This window comes from Lissotriton vulgaris, chromosome 2_1, assembly GCF_964263255.1.
Source record: "Lissotriton vulgaris chromosome 2_1, aLisVul1.2, whole genome shotgun sequence".
In the NCBI taxonomy this organism is placed as follows: Eukaryota; Metazoa; Chordata; class Amphibia; order Caudata; family Salamandridae; genus Lissotriton; species Lissotriton vulgaris.
Window position 1 is genome coordinate 2114889746 of NC_141687.1, and position 24896 is coordinate 2114914641.

Here is a 24896-nt window from a genome sequence, read left to right on the forward strand (position 1 = left end):
CAAAGTGATAGGAAGGAACTCCCTCCACAACCACGAGCTAGGCTCGGGGTGGAACGGGGAGTGTGAGGCAGACACAGTAAGCACAATAATAGGTAAGTGAAGTAAAAAACGTAGTTAAAAATGAAGCGCAGTGCAAGCACCTGAAATAGTGCCCCCTGCTCTCTTACAGCAGCGTCAGAATTCAAGGACAAAAAGTACACTGCTAAGATTAAAATTAAAAAAGTTACACAGCAGTGCGAGCACCTAACTCGTGCTCCCTGCAAACAAGCAAGCGCAATGAATGACTAGATCTCAGACAGCGTGGCACACACTCGTACCGCTAGGTCCGCTACACGAGCTCAGTCCTGCTTTATGAAGGGAGTCGGCGGTATGGCAACTAGACCGCCTCCCCCCCTTCCGCCGGAACATAGATACATCAAACAAAAAAACATAAAACTTACCTTCCCTGTAGAGAGGGAAGCCTCGGAGGTCCTATGAGGGTTGGGACTACTGCCTTCCCTTATTGGCTAACCTAAGGTCAGACAATGAGGCAAGGCAGCAGTCCTTTATTCGTCGCAGAACGGGATGCAGTTAGTGGGACTGCTGACCCCACCCCACTCTGTGACCCCACTCTGTGACAAGGTGTCACTGATTGACACTGGGCCCTGGGCTCTCATGGCTTAACCCTGAAGTGCCAAGGGCCAAGGCAATTAGTGACACTCCCCCTCATCATGAGGGGGAGGGCCACAAAGGACTTTCTCTAGGCTGAGGGGGACATGTACACAGGGCAGTGAAATCCTCAGCTTGGCAAAGTTCAGCTCAGATAGCCATGAGCATGGGCATTTAGCGCAGGCTGCCTGACCTGAGCAAGAGGATTGTCTGTCAGGCTGACCTTTTTTCAGCCTGACAGACACTCTTTTTTCCAGAAAAAAGATGAAGCGGCATGGCCCCTCAGGCCATATGGATGGCTGCAGCTGATCCTGACTTGTTAATGTACTTGGATTTCATTACTGATGTAGTGAAAATGTTCACACTGGCCCCCAGAAGCACAAGCACTACTCACTATTCGGTGTTGTGTTGGAGAGAGGAGGCACAGCTCAAGCCCCTAAGGAATACTCTGTGGTCCCCCTATTGGCATAGTGGGGAAGGTTTCCAGAGGTAGCTTCCCGACTATGCCAAGGGCCCTTGCTTTAGCCATCTTACCTGTTCAGTGGTGAGGTTCCTGTAAACACCTCCTTTTCTTCAGTCAATCCATTGTAAGTCCTATAAGGGCTTACTGCGAGTTTTCAGCTCTTTGTCGCTGTGCCACCTCGGAATGCTTACAGCAAAGCAAATTTTATTTCACTTTTGTAGGTCTTGAGCCTCCCCTATCTAACTTAGCCGCAAGTGCTTCACAATACTTTGTAACACTAGTCCTGTCAGGCTCTACTTCAGATACTAAAATTAACATTTTCTCCCAGTTCCTTCAATCCATTCAGCCTGACAGCATAGCCATGCCCTCATAAATGTATCTTAATGAGGAGCCATATTAGTTAGCCATGGTTTATTGTGTGAAAAATCCCCAAATAAAGTGAAAATGGAGCAATTTCCATTTACACCTTGGAACCTAAAATAATCTTTGGGAATATGAAGTCTACTGAAAAGAAAGTGCAACTATTTTATAGTGCGATGCTGAAATTGTCCTTGATTTGCAATGTTTCAAGGGAATGACTCACATCTTGGAAATGCTTGTGCAGATTTTCTTTTGCATCAATTGAGATACCTTATTAGAATATTTTCTTTGTATCGTACTGCCTTAAATATTTTATAGATATGAAATTAAGTGAAAAGGGTGAAGATATGTTCACAGTGACAGAGAAAGAGTTCTTTTATTGAATGTAGAATTTAAGGAAAAGGATGAAGACCAAGGACTAGTTAAACATACTACAGGTTTATTGTATCCTTCACCTAATTAGTAAGATGTCAAAATAAGGAGGTTAATACATAACTGTACCTAAGATAGTGTTGTTTACAAATGTAAGTATGCGCTGCTGTGCTGATCCCATTTTAATGATTAGATTTGCTAGACATGAAGTTGTTCTAGTAAAGTATCTGTGTGATTGCTTGCAATCTATATAATGAGTTCGGCTTTGAAAAAAAAGTATGTTTGAAAAAGGAACCTTTGTTGATTAGAATGTGAAATTAATGTATTGCTGTCTGCTTCGTTTGATTTGTCCATGGAGGTATATCCCTTGTCTCAGGAAAAGTTATGTGAATATTCGATTTATATTATCTTGACTACAGACTTGGCTTGATCCGTTCGGCTGAGTTTAAGATTAACTCTGCATTTCAGAGTGAATTATCTTATTCCCTAAAATAACTATTGGTTTCTACTGTCCCCGAAGAGATTACAAGAATAAAGAGAACAAAGCTGCACTGGTTTGCTAGATGTAATTTTAGGAGAGGGGAAGCTATTTGTAGGAATTTTCATGGTGCCAGATTGGAGTATGTCAAGTTCTTGCCGACGGCTAAATTTGATTAGCTGCATGTTTATTCCTAATTATGTTTTCTGCAGTTTCTTGGAAGTAGTACTCGAGTAGGAAGTGGTAAATATGATTTTTCCATGTTATTCTTGCAGGCTGCTTATCATTACAATATCAGAGCTGTAAACGTTACTACAGTTTTGTTTCATCCATGCTACCAGGCGTAAAAAGATCAGCACATTCAGGCCTACCGTGAATTCTCAGTCAGGGACATCCTTGACGTGCGCCCGAACTATTATAAACAAGAGCAAGTTTTGTTCATGAACACTTCGAGGATTGCAATCACGAAGCCTGGTTGATGAAGGTGTGCAGTATCGAGCATTGCCTTGATTACTCTTGATATTGTCAGTATTAAAGACAATTAATAAAGTTATAGTATTCAGAAAATGTATTTCGGAGAGCAGAATATATCAACCAACACACGACTATCATACGGTTGCTATGCCTGGTGAAATTTCATTATTCTGGCAACCTCGCAATATAATGATATAATAATACAATTGACTTTGTTCTGCACAATTCTCTGACAGTACTCTGTTATGACATGTCACATAATTTCGTAGCCATGCGAGTAAAAATCATATTACAGGAGCACCGGAACAATATGAATGAATTGAATAGAAGTAGGTCTTGTTCGCTGTACATTTGTTTTGTTTGAGACACGAGGATGCATTTCGTGCTTAACTCTAGTGCTAAATTCCAGATTTGCATTTTGCAGAATTTTACCGATTTTCCCCGAGACTTCGTGTAATTAAACAAAAACAAAATTATGCAAATCGTACGCCTACCATTCCACATATGATGAGTGTCGAAAGCAATGGACAATTTTCGAATTGAGGATCACATTCCTGGCTTGGCACATTATAATGGCCATAACAAACTTGTTTTGCTACAAGTGGTTGTATTGCTTTTTGTTTTTAATCCTTTACACAAACGTCACTCCCCCGCTACTTCGTCCAAACCTGTTGTGAAATGTGAAGCCTATGGCAATTGTGAACAGGGAAATGCCCGAAGCTAATACAGACCGACAAGCAGGCAGGAAGGGACACTCGCTCGTGTAGAACCGTGTGTGTGTGTGTGTGTGTGTGTGTGTGTGTATATATATATATACACACCCGCACACACAAATACACACACTTGAATGCATGCATACACTCGCTCTTTGTCTCACTTACAAACCTTACAATTTTCAGCATTGTTTATTTTTCACATGCCGAACATCATAAATGTGTAGTCTTTGTAAATATATTTTAATTGATGTTCTATTTTAATTACTTTGCCCATGAATTGGAATTATTTTTTAATGTCAGTGTTCCTATTGTTCATTCTCCTTTGTCATAATGAAATACAATTCTATTCATGTTTGTGTCCCCATTACTCAACCTCGTGTCATAAACATACCATGCCATCAACTGTGTGTTACACTCATTTTGTTTGCTGCCTTACGTACGGGTTTGCTTCTATGTACAGCACGCCTGGGAAAAGAAAATGTCTCCAAATGTCTATTCATAAAAATAAAATCCTCAAAGTAACTGAAATTGGATGGGTTTTAGAGACTTGCCATTCCAGCTATTTAAAACCACTGATAGGTTAATTTGCAATTGTTGTTTTCTAGTATTGTTGAAGGCTCTATTTTGAGATATTCTTTGTTACAAGGATTTCACAAACAATTCATGAAGAAAACACAGCTTCTCAATATGTAGTTTTCTTATTATTGACATATCTACATATAATTTATGAAGTTGGCCTTCATTGTTGAGTTAGTTCAACAATGCAGATAGTGCTAACAAAATCTTACCGAAATGTATTGTGGTGAATACACTGTAGCTTGTAAATGTGCTGTGTGCCCATTATTGTATTCAGTATTTTCACTAGGGCTGGCCCGACCATTCTGGCAACTTGGCATTTTAACCTTGGACCTCTGTGCAAATGGCTGCCTTCATGGGGAAATGGGTAACAAGACACATCAATTAAAGCCCTTGAGGCTTCGTTTCCACCATGGCCTCCTGCACAGTGGAGCTGGTTTGAAAGATTTGTGAAATACAACACATTTACCGAAAGCTACAATATTGTCAATCATCAATCGGAATTAGCACATATATTTTAGCCTAATAAAACTCATGTGATTAGAGTAGCAACAGTGGATATGTAAATGTATCTGATGAAGCCATGACCTTTTACATTATCTGCCTTGCTAATGCCGAACATGTTGCCAAATGCCTCTCTTTGCATTTTGTTTGGACTGATTGTTCTGGTTTTTTAACTCTGCATGCTGGGACGCTGCCCATTGTATGTTCACTAACTCCTCAAACATGGTAAAATTGGCTAACTCCTAATTGGCATATTTAACTTCCAAGAAAGACCATAGTACATGGTGCACCAATGGTAAGGAAAAGTTAAAAGTCATCAGTGGACTGCAGCACATGTTTTGCCCTCCACTAAGCTAACAATGTCAACATGGCTTCAGGCCTATTGAATATTTTGACTCCTGCAGCTTTTAAACCTACAGGCAAACACAACATGGTAATTATTTTTGACAGGAATTAGTCCTATTAATCCTACATTTAAGTAACCCACTCATAAGTAGGTCTTTTTGACCTCATTGTAGGGTGCCTAAAATTTAAAAGGAGTACATGCAAGAATTTAAGGTTGGCATGTACCTACATACATTGACTAGCCCCCAAATGCCATTTTCTCTTGAGACCCCCATAGCTGTCTTATGAGATAAACTAAAGTTCAGAATAAACTCCCAACCCTTCTACCACTGGTTTTGAAGAAGCTGCTTGAATAATTCAAACAATGTTTTAAAGTTTACTTAAATCCAATTGATTTGTGAAGTTGGATTTTAATAAATATTTAAGAATATAGCCTTTTAAACAGTTACTACTTTACCTGTTTCTGCCTTATGTAGGCTAATTAGCATTAACCTCCTGGTAGATGGCCTTGCCAGTACTTCCCCTTTAATAACTGCTCCTAGGGAGGGAACAATTCTTGCTTAACCCTTTCGAAAGGAAGATTTGCGTGCAGAGTATATGATGGATATCATTTCGGGAAGGGCAGCTGGGGAGGGTACAGGAACTTCATTACCTTGAAAGCGACCAGGGTGAGGCCTTCCCATTCATAGGTCAGAGCAAAAGGAGCCCTGAGGAAGAGAAGTTATTTGTTCCATGGGTCCTTTGGTACCAGCTTGGCACCAGCCCAGTAGGAGGTGGAGCTGCTCCCAAAACCAGTTTGGTGTAGCTGAAGAAATGAGAGGACTTATTTCCCTTAACACACCCCTTGCTGGCACAGAAACCTTCTTCAGGGGCAGGAATATGCTGCCATGTTAGATTTGCCTCAAAATAGTACACTATGGGAAAGTTTGCAGTAAGGGAAACACAATGTGCAGAAGTTGGTAGGTTTGTCATCGGGAATTTTTCCTAATTTATTAGCAAGTCTCCTGGAGCCACCTCACTCACTCACTGGCTAGTTAAACATACAAGCTGGCACCTGACCGACAGATAATCAGAACACTCTCTGGGCCTGTGGGAGTAGAGAAGAGAACTGAACTTGCTGTTTGAGACCTGTGTGGAGGACTGAAGGGCTAAACTTTATCCCACTTTTGCCCAGGACTGTGAGGTGGACTAGCTGCAAGAGGCATTTTTCATAAAATGCCCAGCTAAAGATGCATCAGGACCTGAACTGGTCCCTGCCTCCTTGTCCCTAAGTTCTGTTTCTGAAGTGATCGGAGCCTTAGAAGTGACAAGAGTGCTCCAGCAACTCTAAAAGGTTGTAACTTACAAAACATTTGGACTTCCAAGGCCTCTAGAGCACCAGTTCTTCCTCCCTGGAGTGGTGTCTAACTTTGAAGCAACTTTGTTAGATAGAGCTTTAGGCTTGCCCCGCTGGAGGATTTTGAGCTCCATAAAAATTATTGAAGATAGAAATCTTGACCAGGCGACTGCATCGAAGTATCCGCTTGACACAAAAACGTTATTAGTGTGAAATTTGAATTTCTCTCGCTCAGTGCTTTTTCTGCCAAAACCAATGGTTTCAGTGTTACTTTGCGTAGCAGATATCTAGCTTTCGAAGAGATGTCGGAAGATGCAGTCTGCAACACATTGGAGGATTTTGACTTCCATTTCAGTAGCTTAGTTAGAAGGTAAACTTTTTGATCAGGACAAACTCGCTTGGTGTATCCGACCTGCTCTTCATTGCAAGTGACCTAAAATCGGCGGCTGCAGCTTTAATTTTTCTTTGTGATTGTTACCTTAAATTGGTAAATTCATATTTTTTGTTATTTTTGTGTCATTTTACTCATTTATTTTTTCTCATTACCTTTTACCTTTTCTAAATTGGTTCTTGTTTTTTTTCTGTTATGTTTTTGCTCTATTACTGTTTTGTTAATTCTAAATACTTTACAGATTTTCCTAAGTTAAGCCTGTCCACTCAGTGCTATAGCTACAAGGTAGCTGACACCAAGTTAAAATTATTTACAATGTGTTTTATCCTGGCAGGTCTGTGATCTTATTAGTCTTGGTGGTATCACTGCTACCCTAATTAATAACCCACTATCCATAACAAATCATAGTTGCATTGTTGGCCACTGTACTGTTCCACCTTCAATAAAAGGAGACATTCAAGGGCATCTGCTGTGCTCATAATTCTCTTGTGTCCTGATGGTGAGTCACTGTGAGGAATACCTCTAGCACTACTAGTAACAGTTAAAGGAACTGCAGGCTGGTATAGCATGGATTGAGAATGACTCTATGAAAGGCTTGTGCCACTCTCTTGCTGTCTTTCCCCACTCTTCTGTTCACACAGGGACATTCTGTCTCTCAGTCTCCTGTTCGTCCAGTAGAGCACTGGCTTTCTATATTTTCACTTGGTCCATCTGCAGCCACTCCTGCAACAAACACTTTACAGCACATAAGCGCTAAAGTGCTGGTTAAAGACCTGTTTAGTGTATATACTGAAGGCACTTTTTATTTACCAGTGACTGGAAATATCTGGGTATATCAGCGTGCCTCACCTTTTTTGATGACATACAAGAGATGCTTTGAAAGTTATAATACTGACTATCAAAAGCCATCATTGGCATGTTTGTTTAACCTTTATAAAAACGAGCGCAGGGCATTTGAGCTACAAAATGGGCAAATTAATATTTTAATGCCACTTCCTCTCTATGATCTGGTGTTCATAAAACAAAAGTTACAGTCACGTTTTTTGCTATTATTCTGTTATATTTTTATACAAGGAGGCAATGAGTGTGGTCTGCATTTTCCGTGTACCCTTAGATCACCTCATTTTAACTCATCTAAAGGATGAAGTCTGTGTTTTTGCATCTGTAACCTATCTTTCGCTGGATGCAAAGGTGAATAGAGAAGGGTGAGACGGCCTGCCAAGAAAGACATCCTGAGAAAATATGTGTCTATGCGGCCTGCGCAAGGCTACTGTTCTCCTATTCTCCAATGAGGAGAAGGCTTACTGTAACGTTCACAAATAGAAGGTCAGACGAGGTAAATTAACTCATGTATTTATTTAACATGAATACAATAAACTTTTTCTCAAAAGAGCCTGGGCCAATTGACACAAGATAGAATATGAGGTATGTGGAACTCTGAACCATGGTTCCATAAGACACCATTGGTCAGAATGCCACTCATACTCTTATGATTCAAGACAAGCTGGGCATTTAGACATTAATTGAATTGGACTGAGCTTTAAAAATCATATTTTTTTACAGAAGAGATTTTGCTTCCACTGTACGGTATGATTAGCAGAGCAAAGTGAACAAAGTGGGAAGTGGCGATATAGGAAAGCTAAGAGGGAGAGGTTACTTGCAGTTTTATGAATACTAAAATGTAAGGTTATATTTGACTCTTTATTGGTTAACGGCCAGCCATCTTGTTGACTGTGCAGAGCAGTGCATGCTTACTTGTGGGTTGCAAAGGGCCCTAATAGTGAATTATATGATTGTTATTAAGGTGGGGAAAAAAACCATAAACATGGTTACTTATATAGCACACGTATCACCCCAAAGGGGTCTCGCGGCGCTTGCTTTGGGAACCCGTCCTGGTATTCCCCTGTGAGATAACCCCAGCAGGGTATCCACAAGGTGAAAGCCAGGCATCCCGAGGGGCCGTATTGGAGGAGAATACATTATTAAGACAATACAAATTGCTCATAAGTGGGGTGTTTATTACGCCATGGTGAATAGTGATAGGTGAGCTGGGGAAGAGTACCCTGGTACTCAATAGAGGGAACCTGGATGCAGAGTTGGTGAAGGATTTAAAAGGCTGTTGATTCATGAACGTAATAAATAAAACAGTGAGGTTCCTCACAGAGGTAAGTGAGTAAAGTTAGAAGGAGTGAGGGATAATATGAGAAACGAATGTAGTTTGGATAGTAGAAGCTGCCAAGAAATTGATGACCTCTGCCTTGGTGAATTATGTATGAGATGCTGGGGTGCCATCTAATGTTGGATGACTGTGAGACAGTGAATTATATGTGTTTCAATCTGGGATGGAATGCTGAAAAAGCGAAAGAAACTCAATTCTTCCATCTGATTAGAGGTGAGAGGGACGTGATGTATAGTGAGAATAGGCAGTGGTCAAGAAAGGGAACGCCAGCTGAGACTGGTGTAGAGAGAGTGCAGCATCCCTAAACAGAAAGTGCAGTTATCAAGATAGTAGATCCATTCGAGTGCTCACCACACTTCAGACTGCAGTTAGAAGGACAATGTAGTGTGGTTCTTCCTGGTTGTTAGGATTGAAAATATACCCCACCTGAACTACAGGCTTCTTATAAGTGCTATGCTATTCTGATCAGAATTGGTGAGGGTCAAATATGAACATTGAAGACTCTGAAGGCATCTTGGTGTGTGGAATAGTTCAATCTATATATTTGTTTGTGTATAATACCATTATGGGAGTTTAAAACCACCTTAGATCCATATCTATGTTTTTGTGTCTCACACATCGCATTGGTGTGATATGCATGCGGCATATGTATGTCATGTGCCTTGTTCTGTTTGGAACACAGATCATATGTGTGCAATTCTCCAGTTTGCTAACTCTGCATTATCAACATCACTGTTCAATAACTGTTGTGGCATTTCCATTTAACATCTCAGCTAGTTCCAAGAAGATTCTATGATACAAGTTATGTGGCCCAACTAATTTGTGTCTGCTCCCTTGCTTTCTCTTCTCCAGTTTTAATTAACATCCTGTTTCTAAGTATCTTTGTTTGGTTCATGATTCACAATATTACTTCTAGGCCAGATAAGCCCCACAGCAAATTGCAAATCAGACAACTGTATAGCACGAAAATGCTGTATATTGATTAACTCCTTAGCGGTCGTTATCTAGCCAGAAAATTCATAGTTGGTACCTAAAACAACCCTCATTACAATATCAGCCCACATATCACTTCTTTACCTAACTGACACAATACGCTCCTATTGTGAAGCATGCTTCTGTAAAAGACAGATTTAGAATAATTCACTTTCCTGTGCAAACGTCTGGATAGATGCCTCAAAATAGTACTACTTCTACAAGTTCCTGAAATAAAGGAGTCCCAACACCCATCCATTTCTGTCCGTTTCTATCATCAGTCTTGTGACCAACTTCACTTGCTTTTAAATAGTTGCCACATGCACATTTTTCACAGGGTGAGGTTGGTGGAATTTGACTGCGGAAATGCACAGGATTGCATAACAATAACCTGAGATTCTGTGGATTTCCTACAACAGGTAGAAATAGGCATTTTACGCTGCTTGCTCTACGATTTAGTGGCAGTATAATTTTCTGCACTGAAAAATTAACACAAACAGCACCACTTTGTGTGCTAAAGTTGATTTTGCTGCTGCTCAAGTAGATTTCCTACTTGAGCGTCAGCCTTCTGACCATGAACGGTCGCAACTGCACGTGTAAACAAATCTCGCGGGGTGTCCCCCCAGTGACCGGAAATCATGCTAGGTACTGCCAATTCTCGCTTGTGCTTGCCAACTTACCATTATGGAGCTGCACACAACAAAAAAGTCCACCAGGTGCCGATTGGCAGAATTTGACCAGAACTCCGCATTGCAAGAGTAACGCAGAGCTGCCAAAATTCCACTAAATTCGGGGTCGAGACGGCATATTCCGCCCACCCCTAGATATCATCTTAGAACTAAACACAATTCCTAAAATTAGAATGAACCACCAATAAATGATTGGATTGTAATTAAAACCTTTTATCAGCCTTTGATTAAGTTCTGTTTTGTGACCCTCAAAACCTGGCATTGACTACAATGTCTTTCAGTAGGACAAAATCACAGAGCTTTATCAAAAATCCAATAGGTATGCTTCCTGTTACCTTCCAACTAAATAGTTCAATCAAAAACTATGGTTAGTCTCCCGTAATTATTGACCATGACCCTGATAAAGTTGAGCATAGTCTAGAGCCGTTAGCTGTGCAGTGGATCCTCTGACTACAAAGGTGACTACATACCTGGAATTGCTTTCTCCCTTTGACAATCAGGCGTAAGTAATAGTCTTTACTGCCACTAAGATATTCCTAACTGACTCTTTTCCTTATTAAATGGAGGCTCAGGTGCTAATGTATATTTAAAAATATTTCTTTCTTTTCTCTACCCTTGTACATACTTAGGAGCTCACTATGGTAGCACCACATGGCGGAGAGCCGGACATAATTTACTTGTTTGTTTTTGCAGGAAACAATGATGGATCATGCTTTGCGCACAATCTCATATATCGCTGATATTGGCAACATTGTTGTTCTCATGGCGAGACGTCGAATGCCAAGATCAGCTTCTCAGGATTGTATTGAGACAACACCTGGCGCTCAAGAAGGGAAGAAGCAATACAAGATGATCTGCCATGTCTTTGAATCAGAAGATGTAAGCAAAAGTAATTTTTTAATCAATATTATTAGGTTTTGTTAAGTGCTTGATCACCACTAATGGTTACTTAATCACTGATTTTCTCTCTTCCATCATTATGGTTTGGGTATTATGGAACTTGGTTGTAGATGAATTTGAATTTACACATTGCAAATAATAGGTAGCCTGGGTTTCTTTTTAGTAGGCCTAGTTTTTAGGTCGAGCCTAGGCAGCGCACATGCGTTGTCTGGAAGACCTTCTGTTATCACTATGCAGAGTGTAATCCCGCCTGCAGCTTGCCATTTGTTCACTGATGCTTCACTCTTGTTTGCTGGCTCCTCATTGATTGGTGCTCCCGATATGTTACTTTCGGTTCTCGCTCAGCAGCACCGACCAACTACAGTTCTCATTCGCTATGGGCATGTATGTGTTTCTTTGGGGGCTGTTTGTTTTACGTACTACTCGTGTTACACTGTGTGTGATCCTGCTTCTAGTACACTGCATCATTTATTTAATCATCACGATGCCCGTTTCATGGGCCGCTGCGCAAATAACTTTTATTTCACTCCGCTGCCAATCAGACCGCGCACCCTCTTTCTTAAAACAATAATACTCGTATAACTTTTATTTTACTCCTCTGCTGGTCAGCACCATGCACCCTCTTTTATAAGCAATAAGCATGCATACCTTTTACTTTGCTCCGCTGCTGGTGGGACCATGCACCCTCTTTCATAAGCAATAATGTGTCAATAACTTTTACTTTACTCCAATGCCAGTCTGGGACCACATACCCTTTTTCGTAAGCAATAACGTGTTCATGACTTTTACAACACTGCTTCTCCGGGATTGCGCACGATTTTTCAAAGGTAATAATGTGTGGCTAACTTATATTTTACTCTGCTGCCGTTCCAGGACAGATCCCAATCTTTCATAAGCAATAACTGTTGTGAGCTAAACTGTAACCTACTTTCCACCATCTGCAGGAGGTGTGTCCTTTTCTTGGTGCTGCGGGGACCCAGCGTCAGTTCTGTGACTCCCCTGTCCTCTGCATCATAGGACAGAACGGTGCTAAATGGTTAGTAAAGCGACCATGGAACCTGGAGGGTGCAGGGGCTCTTTGATGCTACTGTAGCCTGTCTCTACTGCGGGGACGCTGTTGTATTAGGATAATCTAAAATGTCCTGGTTGCCCATGCCTGGAAGAATCTCTTGGCCATTTCTTGTTTGCATGTAATGCCTATAAACACGTCAGAGCAAAATGGCTGAAACCTGTGTGTAGGGAGATGGGAGTTAGGGACCACAGAGCAGCTCTGCGCATCATTCTAACCAACACTACCTCAATGTACATAGTTTGCGGGATAGCTAAGTATTTGGCCAGTGCTTGGTTTATACGATCTAGGCTTCTTTTAACGTCTGACCAGATTCACATTTAAGAATGTTTCCTTTTTAAAAAAAAAAAAAATCTCTGCAGACTTTTCTCCACATTTTTAATTGTTTGGAGTGATGGTTTTTACTGTTAATTGATTTGTAGTAATACTTGGTAAATTGTTTAATGTAATTTTATGTCTGTACTTTTATGATATATTTTATCGAATAAAGTATTACAACAACGATTACAACAACGGTATTAGGATAGCAGTGTATTCTACACCCACACTCCCTAACTACTGGACAGGGCATGTCTTCCTGAACCCTGCTCTCGGGCCTCCGATTCTGTTGCCTGGCTCAGGGTGCAGTAGTTCACCTTGAATGCTACAATCCGTGCTCGCAGCAGCTAGTCTGTTATGTCATCCCTTTATTAACCCTTTCCATGCTCATGACGAGCTCAGCTCGTCATGAGGCACAGTGGAGCTGTGCTGATGACGAGCTGAGCTCGTCATGAAATGATGTAAATCTGAAACCTTCAGCACCGGAGGGGAAAATGTGCAGCAGCGATGTGGTTAAACAGCGGTTCAATTCTTGCCTGCTCTCTAACACTACTTTTTCATGACACTACTTGTCCCTTACTTGTACAAACTCTGCCTGCTTTACTTTCCCTTATTCGTTAAACGTGTTACAAAGTTTAGTATAATTGTCATGAGGAATATTACTCTTTACTTGAGCTTCAGAGTTGAGTTAAATCAATGCAAATGACCAGAAAAGGTCCCAACAGTAGACTGCTTAGGGCTAAAAGACCGAACTTAAGGGTTGAGACCATTTGGCACCTTCAACCAAAGGTATAGATTGAACATTTCAACTTTACTATAGTTCCTTGAACAGACATCACTGTCTCCTAATCCAGCAACAGATAGGTTACTTGCAATTCCAGATTATATAGAAGTACTTGATGTACTGCATCGGCTGGCATCAGGCTTCTTCAAGATCATATGTGCATCAGCACCTGGCATCTCAAAAAGTACATTACCTGTGTTTCTGATATTTTTTAGATGCGAGTGATACCAGGTTCCCCAAACCACGCCTCAATCTGCAGTAGGTAATGGCAAACTACTATGCCATATCCGATTTCCAAGGTCACAGGTGCCTTTAAATGCACCCATGTCACAGTTGAGCCACCAGGTGACATGTCACATACTTACAGTAACGATACACACCGCATCAGTGTGTTGTCACTCTATGTTGTTAGGAAATGCTTCATAAAAGAAGTAGCTACGCACCCAACAGTTACACATAAGTCTTAAAGGTCAATTTTTCGGTACAAGGCCATCAGTTTGAGAGATGAGTAAATGTCCAAAGCTTCCTGTTGGATATATTACACTCACTGCACAAGAACCTTCTGTGAGCAGAAGTATGTTAATGTGAAATATGGTGTGTGCTACCTCACATACTTGACTAGGGTTCCACTTTGAGACCATGATTGATGGCATCAAGCACTCATCCTCTACATTCAGAATATTAGTGTTTTTGGCATCCCGAGCACAAGATTTAGATGGAATCTAAGATCCACTGTTTTTTCAATGATAGGGTGCAATCTATGGCTTTTATTTTATGGAGGGTGTTTACAGAATCTTGATGTTATCACTTCACTTCTAGGTCCTAGTGTAAAGAGAGTCAAATTATTAATGGATGACTCACAATTACGTGCACATTCATTAACCATTCATAAATGTTGTCCCAATGTGCCATGCCGTGGTAGGAGGTTTCCCCATTAAGGTATCTCCACATCATCCCCTTTCATTTATCCGTTGCACCTGTTTACTGTTGCTGTCATTCATTGTGTGTTTACAGCGCATCATTCTTACATAACGTTGTCTTCCATTAGAATTCTTTGAGAACCTTGAATGTATATGTGTATCACAGCGTTTAATTCACATTATCATCAACTTTGAGCACTACACTATCTACACTATAGTGTGTGCTTACTAAGCACGGGGTTAACATGAATAGAATTCTCTCATTACAAAAATGCAGCCTATAGAACGGTTGTGCATCTTCTCTAATATATCCTAGTTCCATAACAGGGATTAAACACTAGTCTTCTGGTACATAACAACTATTCCTACATGTGCCAGGGTATAATAATAGAATAATAATACCTAAATGTATAGAGCGCCTGATTACATCATACCAGTGTGTCCCCACACTAACACCAAGTCCAGATTGCAGAATCCCAGCAGAAGCAGCATCGAAGCCCTGGTGGACAATTATACAGAATTAAAAAGCCAGGTTTTTTAGCAGATTCCTAAACCGAGTCTCAGAAGGTTCAGCTCGTATCAGTGCCAGGAGGGAATTACAAATCTTAGCCGCCAGAAAGGAAAAGGAACGTGCCCCCAATCTGGCCCTTTGGAACTTAGGTATTTGCACCAAGTTGGCCTCAGAGGATCTTAGGTAACATTACTTAAAATAGGGTTTTATCAGGGGGCACAAGTATTTGGGACCTTTCAAAGCCAGAATCTTATGGCAGAGACAGAGAACCTTGAAACAGATTCTTTTTTCCAGCAGAAGCCAGTGGAGGGTGTCTAAAGCCGCAGTAGCGGAAGTCCTTTTGGGGAGATTAAGAACCAGGGAGGCTGCAGCATTTTGCACACTTTGGAGTTTTTTTAGGCTTCGTAGCTCCCAGATAGAGCACATTGCAGTAATCTAACTGGGATGTGATTAGTGCGCGAACCACCGTTTTACCTGATTCAATAGGGAGGAGATCCAGCGTCTTTCTAAACATTTTTAGAGTGCCAAAGCACTTTCCAGCCACAAGGCTAATTTAGGGTTCAAAAGAAATATTAGTATAGAGCCAAACTCCCAAATCTTTAACCTTCGGCTTAGGTTCAGGGATCCGGTCACGGGAATCCGGCCACCGCGCCATTGACCATATGGAAGGAGTCTTTCTAAATATCACGATGTCTGTTTTATTAGCACTGGGCTTTAAGCAGCTCTCGGTCATCCAAGTGGCCAGTTCTATGAAGCAGGATTTAAACTGGAGAGCCGAACCGGCCTCATGCTGAGAGAGAGTCACAATCAATTGTGTGTCATCAGCATATGATACTACTTCAACATTATAGTTTTCAATAATTTCTGCTAGAGGGCGCATGTAAATATTAAATAGGGTGGGGTTCAAGATAGAGCCCTGTGGACTCCTTGTGGAAGAGTCAGTGTCTCGGAGAGGAAAGGTCTCTGGATTACTTGCAATGAGCAGTTAGACAAAAAAGAAGAAAGCCACTTAGGGCCAAGCCAGCAATGCAAATTCGCTCAGTCTTTGACACGAAGTAGGGAAGATTCTGTTGATTAGGCAGCCCAAAAACCAGAGTGGGATGGGTGAAGTAGTTCTCTTTCTTAGATAAAGCAATTAAGTTGATGATTAACATGTTTTTCCATAATTTTCGCAAAAAGGGCAGGCAAGAGAGGTCTAAGATTGTCCAAAATCGAGGCATCAACAGTAAGATCTTTCCATATGGGGATCACGGAGGCATTTTTCAATTTCTAGGGTACCACCCCAAATTTTGAGACATCATAATAAGTTGTCTGAGGTGGGGAAGGATGGGGAACATTCCTACTTGGTGAATCCTAGGCGGGACTGGATCCAAAGGCGAAGCAATCGTGTAATTCCTTCATCGAAGGGCTGTTTAAGACCTGAGAGCACCCCGGATGGTGAGTAATCTGTTATCGTCAATTTAGCTCTATATTCCTTGGCTTCCGGCAGGAATGTCTCCTAGTTTTGCCTATTTTACTGCCGAAAAAGTCAACAATGCTGTTGCAGGTTTCCTGAGAGGGAGTTCCCACTAACATTAGAAAGTAGAAAAGAAAAAGGTATCAGCAAGCGATCAGACCAGGGAAATATGATGGGGTATCCACCAGCAGAGTAGAAAAATTCAAAAAGATCAGGTCTAAAGTGTGACCTTTCATGTGAGTGGGGCCCGAGACTCTCTGTACCAGATGCAGAGTTTCTAGGTCATTGATAAGGGACAGAGCCCCCTTGCACGAGCGATCTTCATAGTGGAGGTTAAGGTCACCCAGAATAATACGCTTATTGTAAATGACTGCCAATAGAGAAGAGCAGTCCACCAGAGATGCTATACACTTAAACGCCGGCCCTGGTGGACGATAGAACATCAGGTTGTAAGTCCCTAATAATATAATAAATCTCCTGTTTGGGTTTAGTTAGGGAGCAGCAATTAATAGCCAGACAGCGAATTGGATTTTTAGGTTCTAGTTTACAGACACACTTCATTCTGGGGAGACTGGAGGTAAACCCACAGTTTTGCATATAAGAGGAAAGCCACCAAGCTCGATAGGATTGTGGCATTCCATATGAGAAGGCGGGGCAAGCTCCCTAAGTTCCGTGGCAGAATAAAATCTTTTATGGGTATTAAAAGGGGCAGAGGTTCTGGCCCTAGGCCCTGGACATCCGCAGACGGGCCCAGACGGGCTTGCCTAAGGCGGGCCTGCTGCATTTCCCTACTGCGCAGCCATACAGGCATCAGTTTTTGTAGTGGTTGAGCACTACTAGTGTGCTAACCCCCTTCTGCCTAAACCTGAAGTTGAACAAGAATGGAGGGCAACACACTCTCCACTGCAAACAGCCGAGCCGCGGTGGACCGGAGATAGCTGCTGTTGCTAACAAGTAAGTTAAGTCACTGAAGTTTAAAATCGGGTTAAAAAACACAGAGGACCAAGCAAAATCAAAGAAACTGCCACCGACTAAACAGAAGAAAAGACTCCCAATACTAAAAATCACTTCTGCCGTGACCGCAGACCAATTCTAGGCTGCGCGGCCGTACAGGCATCAGTTTTTGTTTTGGTTGAGCGCCACTAGTGTGCTAACCCCCTATGAAGTGGGACATGAACTATAGAAGATGCTAATGTAGGTAAACAGGAAGGTTCTAGGGGGCATATGTATCAAGCCCTTTTCCTGTTCGCAAACAGACGATTCTCAGAATCAGCCCGTTTGTGAACGGGAAAGGCCTTTTGGGATATATCATTCATGCCAAAAGGGCATCGCAAAATAGGGAATCGGAAAATTTGCTATTTCCTATTTTGCAAATGCATTTATGGAATCGCAAATTGCGATTCCATAAATGCGATGCAGGAAGCTCCCAAGTTGTTTGATTTTGGCATAAGAAATCGCAAATTACCACCAACTTCAGGCTGGTTGTAATTTGCGATTTCTTTGAAAAATGCACTTTTTTGCAATTTTCAAAGTGCCATGGCATGTACGTGTGCCACATGTGCACACATACACATTTCATGGGTGCAACAGAGTGTGCTTTTGAACCTTTAAAATTGCATTCGCAATTTGCGAAAACCTAATGGGTACTCACAAATTGCGAAAGTCTTCCCATTCATTCCATGGGCCTATAGGAATGAATGGGAGAGTATTCCTTAATTGCGAATCACAATTTGCTATCTGCAATTAAGGAATATTAAGGAATCGCAAATAATATTGCAATTCCTACATGCATTCCATTTTGCGAGTCCTTAAAAGCGAATCGTAAAAAATCGCTATTAGGGACTCGCAAAACGGATTTGTCATACATATGCCCCTCAGTTCTTAGTGTGTGTTAATGAATAACCTCACCTGCTGTTTTTTCTTCCTCTATGTCAGCTGTGTCTTCATTAACAATCCCACATTCTGGTGCAGTGTGGCTGTCACTTGTTCCTCATTTGCACTGACTACTTTCTGGACATCTGAGCCCCAATCTGCTGCCTGCACCAATTTTCTGTTCTTTATCAGTTTTTCCTTTGTTTGATACCTCATTTCATGCCATTGTATTTTTTTAGACAGCCCATTTGTTATGTGCTACTTCATTGGTTTTAATTGCACCATGCACATTTCTTCCCGTTTTCTATTTTAGTAGACGGAAAGAGATTTTCATGTATTTGTTCACTGTAGCAATGAGGATATCAAAAGCACAGTTCGCTTTTCTTCCCACCACTACCTTCAGGTTCCTTGCTTCAAGGCTGGTCGTGGCTCCCAGATGCAGCGGCATCTCCTCCACTAAGGTGGAAGAGCGTTGCACTCAAGAAGAAGGGTAGGAAGGGATTAGTGACTGCCCTGACCATCATAAACCTGAAGTCCAACACCCAAGGCCAGTCAACAGAGACAGTCGACCACTGAGAGGTCCTGTTGGCCAGCCCTGTAGAAGGGGCATGCTACTGCTCCCGGTCCACACTAAGAAACCTGATGACCAAGCCCAGGAGTGCAGATCAAGAGCGGATAGGCCAGGTAGGCACCCTTGAAAGGACCCAAGCCGCCGAAGAAGCACATCTCTCTATATGAAGAAGCCAACAAGGTGAAACAAGGACAACCTCGCACCAGTACAGTGGGGGAACCAAGAGTAAGCCGCAAGCACGCGTTAACAGAATCCCCATGTTTCCCAGCGTATACATCCAGACGAAGACACCCACCCGCTTCGCAACCCAAAACATCCAGGCAAAAGGATGCAGATGCCTGAATGAAGAACGAATGTAAGCACCTGGCCAGCATCACCCCACATTGTCGACAGCTCAAGAAAGAATTCTCGAGAATTTTGGACATCGGACCGAATTACTTTTCGTCCCGACAATCGATTGAGACAGAAAAACACGATTGTGAAAACTTTGAGCGCCAACTGTGTTAACTGTGGAGAATACCCATCTATGCTTTGTTGCAGGCACGATCTTACAAAGTGATAGAAACCTGTTTTACAAATTATTGGGTTTTACCTTTGAGCAAAAAATCATCAGGAAGCACAAATACAGGATTACAAATAAAGTCTTGAAGAAGTCTCATGGAGACGAAACGCGTCCCATCGGCTATGATCATGTATTTTGTTCTAATGATTGAATGAGAATCTCGTCTATCAAATAAAGAAAGAAGACAAAAATAATTTTGAATTAAACAAAGTCTCCAGCAAAGTTATTGGGTTCTGGGAGTTTACTTACTATGATTGAGATTGACAATTGAATACTTCTTGTAAATGTTATCACAACATTTATTAATTTTCTTGAAACATATTGGTATGTGCTGAGCATTTTGTTGTTTATAGTATTGATTTTGGTTTTCCAAAATACTAAGGGAGCTCAGGTTCCCAGTTCGCGCACTACCGTCCTCTTGCCTATATTTCCTAGAACAACATTCAAACCAGTGCAGGTCTAGAGTGCCTTGACCTTTTTTCTTGTGTTTAGCTCAAGAAAGAAGGCCTGTGACTATCAAGGCAAGTCATCATCACTGGTCGTACTAGTTCACCATAAAACTGAAAACCCCATCATGCCAGCCCCTGTCTATTGTGTCATCACTACCACCCATGGACCAATGAACAACCAGAGTGGAGTCCAACACAGTTGTCTTATCTACAGGTAAGAGGTGCCGGTGGCCACTTGAAGTATCAGTGAGCAAGCAACCACTTGCTCACCCGCCTGCATACTAATCCCAGTAGTGAGAGCATGTTTTCACCGGGCTCCATCTATCCCTGCAGTTGTACGAGTGTACGAGTTTTGAGCTGTTGACACCAACCAGCAACCACCTGGAGCATCAGCTGAGCAGACTAACTCCCATTCTGCGGACATGACTTCAGCTGGCCTGCTGGCAGAATGTTTATCGACTTCTTAGATGTGGTGTTGGGGTTACCTCCTGAAAGAGAGGCAGAGGCAGGTTTATAGGTAGTAACTCTTTTATTCTAGGCACGGGGAAGGAGCTCCGGGAGTTGCAGCCGCACTCTTCGCGGGCTCCGTAACTGTCCGCAACATGGTGGCTACGCTCTATGTCGTTGCGTAGCCCGCAATGACTAGAACGCTACACTACATATCTCCCTCCTTTAATGAATAAACAAACATAGCAAAAGCAAAGTCCTAGATTCTGTCTGCACATACGCTCCTTAACTACACCCATCTCATAGTCTCTATATTTCACCAGTGTTACCACTGTTCTGCCAGAACGGGTACTTCTCACTGGTGTATCTGATGCTTTCTCTGCTTCTTCTTGGAGAACACTGGATCCGCTTCTTTCCTCACTCCTCTGATACTCCCTTGGTGGAGGTTCACTCTGGCTCACCCGGTGTTCCCTTGTGCTCTGATCGGCCCTTTTTCTTGCTAACTCTTCACTCACGTTCTCTCCACTGTTTGCTGTCTCTTCCTCCACAGGGACCATCTCCGCAAGGGGTTCACCGTGGTGATCACCTCCCTCTTTTGTCCACTGCAGTATCTTGTTGCACTTGGCCATCCTATCCTGTGACCACACCTTTCCATCACTCAGTAAGGCCGCTCTACTGTAAACTTCTTTTACTTGTAATGGTGCGCTGAACTTGCTGTCGCCCTTCCTTCTCAGCTGGGCCAACTTGAATCGGACCCACTCTCCTCTCTCCAATGCTGTCTCTGTGACGTTCCGCCTTTTGTTGCAGTGTTTTATGTACACTCTTGGTGCTCTTTCCAGGTTGTGGTGGACCACTGCAGGGGACCACTTGCTCATGATCGTGCGTTCCTTCCACACAACATTGTCTTTGGTGACGGGATCCCGACCTCTCAGGATTTTGAAGGGACTGTATCCTGTGCTAGTTGGAGTGATCCTGTAGACCAACAACGTGCTTTTCAGTTCTTTCTCCCAATTTTTTCCAGCCCCTATCGCTGCTTGCATAGAGCCCATGATGACCCTATTGAACCGTTCGGCTTAGCCATTTCCGGTGGGATGATATACCAACTTGTGCTTGATCTTGATGCCATTTCTTTCCATATAGGAGTTTCACTTTTCCGATGTAAATTGGGGCCCATTGTCACTTAGGATGGAGCGAGGAATTCCTTCCCTTAAGAATATGGTTGTAAGGAATTCCAACACTTTTTCCGTGTTCATTTCCTCTTGTATGTCTATATCCGGCCATTTGGAATACCTGTCCATGAGTACAACTACATATTTTGGGATTCGTTGGGCATCTAGCACCGGACCGAGAATGTCTATCGACAGCTCTTCCCATGGATTTTTGGGGTTGTCGACTTGCCCATGGAGGGCCGCAACAAGGTTTGTGATTTGTCCACATTTTGGCACTGCTTGCACTCCCCTACGTGCCTTTCTATCTGGACGTCCATTGATGGCCACCAGCACGTTTGTCTGGTTCTAAGTTTTGTCTTCAGGATGCCTAAGTGCCCTTCATGTAGGATAGCAAGCAGATGTGGCACCAATGACTAGGGAGGAACTACCTTGCCTCCTCTTAACAAGAAGGTCCCCTGGTCTCCAACCGATAGCTCCTCACACACTTCAAAGAACTTCCTGTGCTACTCCTTTAAGTGTCTCTTTTCCGGCCATCCCTGAAGTACGAATTGCTTCACCATCTTGAGACCTGTGTCATTCTCATATGCTTCCTTCCACTCCTGCGCACTTATCACTTTCTCATGGACTTCCAGGAACGCCACCCTGATGTTCTCTTCCTCCGTGCTGAACGGTGCTTCCTCCATGGCTGCTGCCCTGCTTAGGTAATCACCTACCTTGTTTTGTGTTCCTGGGATATATTCAACATCGTACCTATAGTCCAACAATTTCAAAGTCATCTTTTCTATGTGGGGGTTGCATTAGCGTGTCCGCTCGACGTGAGTACTTTGATAAAAGGCTTGTGATCCGTCCTGAGCCTGAATCTCGTGCCCCAGAGGAATTGGCGAAACCTCTCCATGGCCCAGACTGTTGCTAGCATCTCCTTTTCCACCACATTAAACTTTTGTTCCGTGGGTGACAGGGACCGGTACGCAAAGCTGATAGTGGACACTTTCCCTTCTCTCGTTTCCTGCATTAGGACGGCTCCTAGTCCCTTCTCACTCGCGTCCGTGGTAAATATGGATCTTGCCTGTTGGTCAAACCCTTGTAACAGAACTGCAGTACAGATGTCCTCCTTAATCCTCTGGAATTCTCCTTGTGTTTCCTCCGTCCACACGAAAGACATTTTGTCTCGAAGGAGTTGTCGCAGGTGGTGCGTTTTGGTGGTGAAATGTGGCACAAATTTGCTATAAAACTCAGCCATCCCTAAGAACGAGCGCACTTCTTCCTTGCTCTTTGGCGGTGGTGCATCCCACATAACTTTGGCGTTGGCTTGTTTTGGCATGACACCCTGATCGCTGATCTCGTGGCCCAAGTAAGTGTCCAACGTCATTCTGAAATGACACTTCTCCCATTCTGCTGTGAGGCCATTGCGTTCCAAGACATGTATCACCTGGAGCAGTTTTGCGTTGTGGTCCGCCCTATCGTTGCCCAGTATCAGAATGTCATCTTGCAAGTACTCTACCCCTTCGGTGTTCTTAAATAGTTTGTGCATCACTTTCTGAAATACGGCCGCTGCCGATGCAAGGCCGAACGGCATCCTGCGAAACTGGTAGCACCCGAACGAGGTTATGAATGACGTCAACTTGCGGCACATGTGGTGTAGGGCTATTTGGTGATATGCCGAGGTGAGGTCAATGGTGGAAAACCATTTCACCCCCTTCGTCTTGGCTAACATTTCGTCGATTCTTAGTAGCGGAAACTTTTCAACTATGATGTTCTTATTCAGTTCCCTCAGGTCCACGCATAGGCGAACCTTGCCATTGGGTTTTCTCACTACCACCAGTGACGCCAACCATTCCGCACTATTTATCGGCTCAATGATCCCATTATCTTCCAGCCTCTGTAATTCCTCTTGTACCACCTCTCTGATTGCTAAGGGTATGTTTTTTACTTTGTGGCACACTGGCTTGGCTTCTGCTCTGAGCTCTATCTTGTGGGTACATTTCATCAATCTTCCCACCTTGCCTCCAAATACTGTGGGAAAGTCCTACTTTAGGCTGGTGACATTTGGTTGTCGCCCTGGACTGGTCATCAACACTTGTGTGGCTCCTCCGGGGTCTAGCTGTATGCCCAGATCACCTTGGTCGACCCAACCCAGGACTGAAGGGCCTTTCTAGGCCACATTCAGCCTGCATCTGTAAATGTGTAAATGTGTTGTATTCGTATATCGCGAACAGTAACCCGTAAGCATCCCGGCGCTTGTACTCCTACCACAAGGGAACCCCTCCTGGCTTTTCCTTGTGAGGTGTCCACTCCCGGGCATCCCATGGTGAAACCAGGCATCCCTTGTGCATCGGGGGCCGTTGTGGAGACTAAGCAAGCTATTGCCCAGAGTTGCAGGCGTGGGGCCCATGCTTAGATTCGGCACTGAGGCGAGAATATCCGGTCAGAGGAATTTAAGCCCGATCCCGCTGAGGCGGGAATCGAACCCTGGTCCCTGGCCAGCATTCTGCATCAAGGTCTGCCGCTCTAACCATTGAGCCACACTTCTCCACATCTCGCATTCCGATTCTTAAACTCAAATTTCAGAGCTCGATACCCCACCATGGGGATTGGCTCCCCTGTAAATGTGACTGGTCGTATATCCAGAGGTTCCCGGTGAGGTCCTATATGTTGTTTGAAACTCTCTTCCCAGACCTTGCGTTGTACTATGGTATGCAGGGATCCCGAGTCTGCCACCATCTGTATACGCACACCCCCAATGACCAAATCACATTGAGGTTTCTTGGAGCGAGTGCAGTCAATGCCTAGTATTTGTTCTTTAATGCATAACACATTGTCTTCCTCTTCCACGTCGTCCCCCTCTTCATCCGGTTCTTGTGCGACATACTTGACTGCTGATCTACTCAACTTGCGGCGACACACTTTCTCGTAGTGCTCTATTATTCCACAGAACATGCATTTGGCACGGAAGCCTGAACAACATCTATCATGAGCTGCGTGGGACTGGCTGCCACACTGGTAGCACCCGTTCTTGTTGTCACTTGGGGGTTTCTTCCCTGGTGATGGCCTAGGTGTCCATCTAGCTGGAGTCTTCATGTCCCCCGTCTCTGCTTTACCTCTGTCTGATGGGTCTGCTTCAGTGACTTTGTTGACCATGGGCCTTGTGGCTGTTTCCTTCTTCGCTGCCTCTGCACATCTATTTGATAGTTCAGCCTTCTTCACCATGGCTATAACCTCCTTCAGGGACGCATCCCCGTTGACCCACAGTTTATCTTGAATTGCTGAGATCGTGGTGTGCATGACTATCTGATCTTTAATGAACTTGTCGTGTAAGACGCCAAACTTGCATGTGATTGGCAATTTCTTTAATGCCGCCACATACT

The 24896-nt window shown here is 43.1% G+C and overlaps 1 protein-coding gene across 3 annotated transcripts in view; it reads left to right on the forward strand.

Annotated features, from left to right (window-relative positions):
- APBA2 (amyloid beta precursor protein binding family A member 2) overlaps nucleotides 1-24896 on the forward strand; it is a 1219434-nt gene that overhangs the window by 891445 nt on the left and 303093 nt on the right. For all 3 annotated transcript variants that reach the window (XM_086958387.1, XM_086958390.1, XM_086958389.1), the window contains one exon: nucleotides 11197-11382. In XM_086958387.1, the coding sequence (XP_086814513.1) occupies nucleotides 11197-11382 (186 nt within the window). The remainder of the gene's footprint in view (nucleotides 1-11196; nucleotides 11383-24896) is intronic.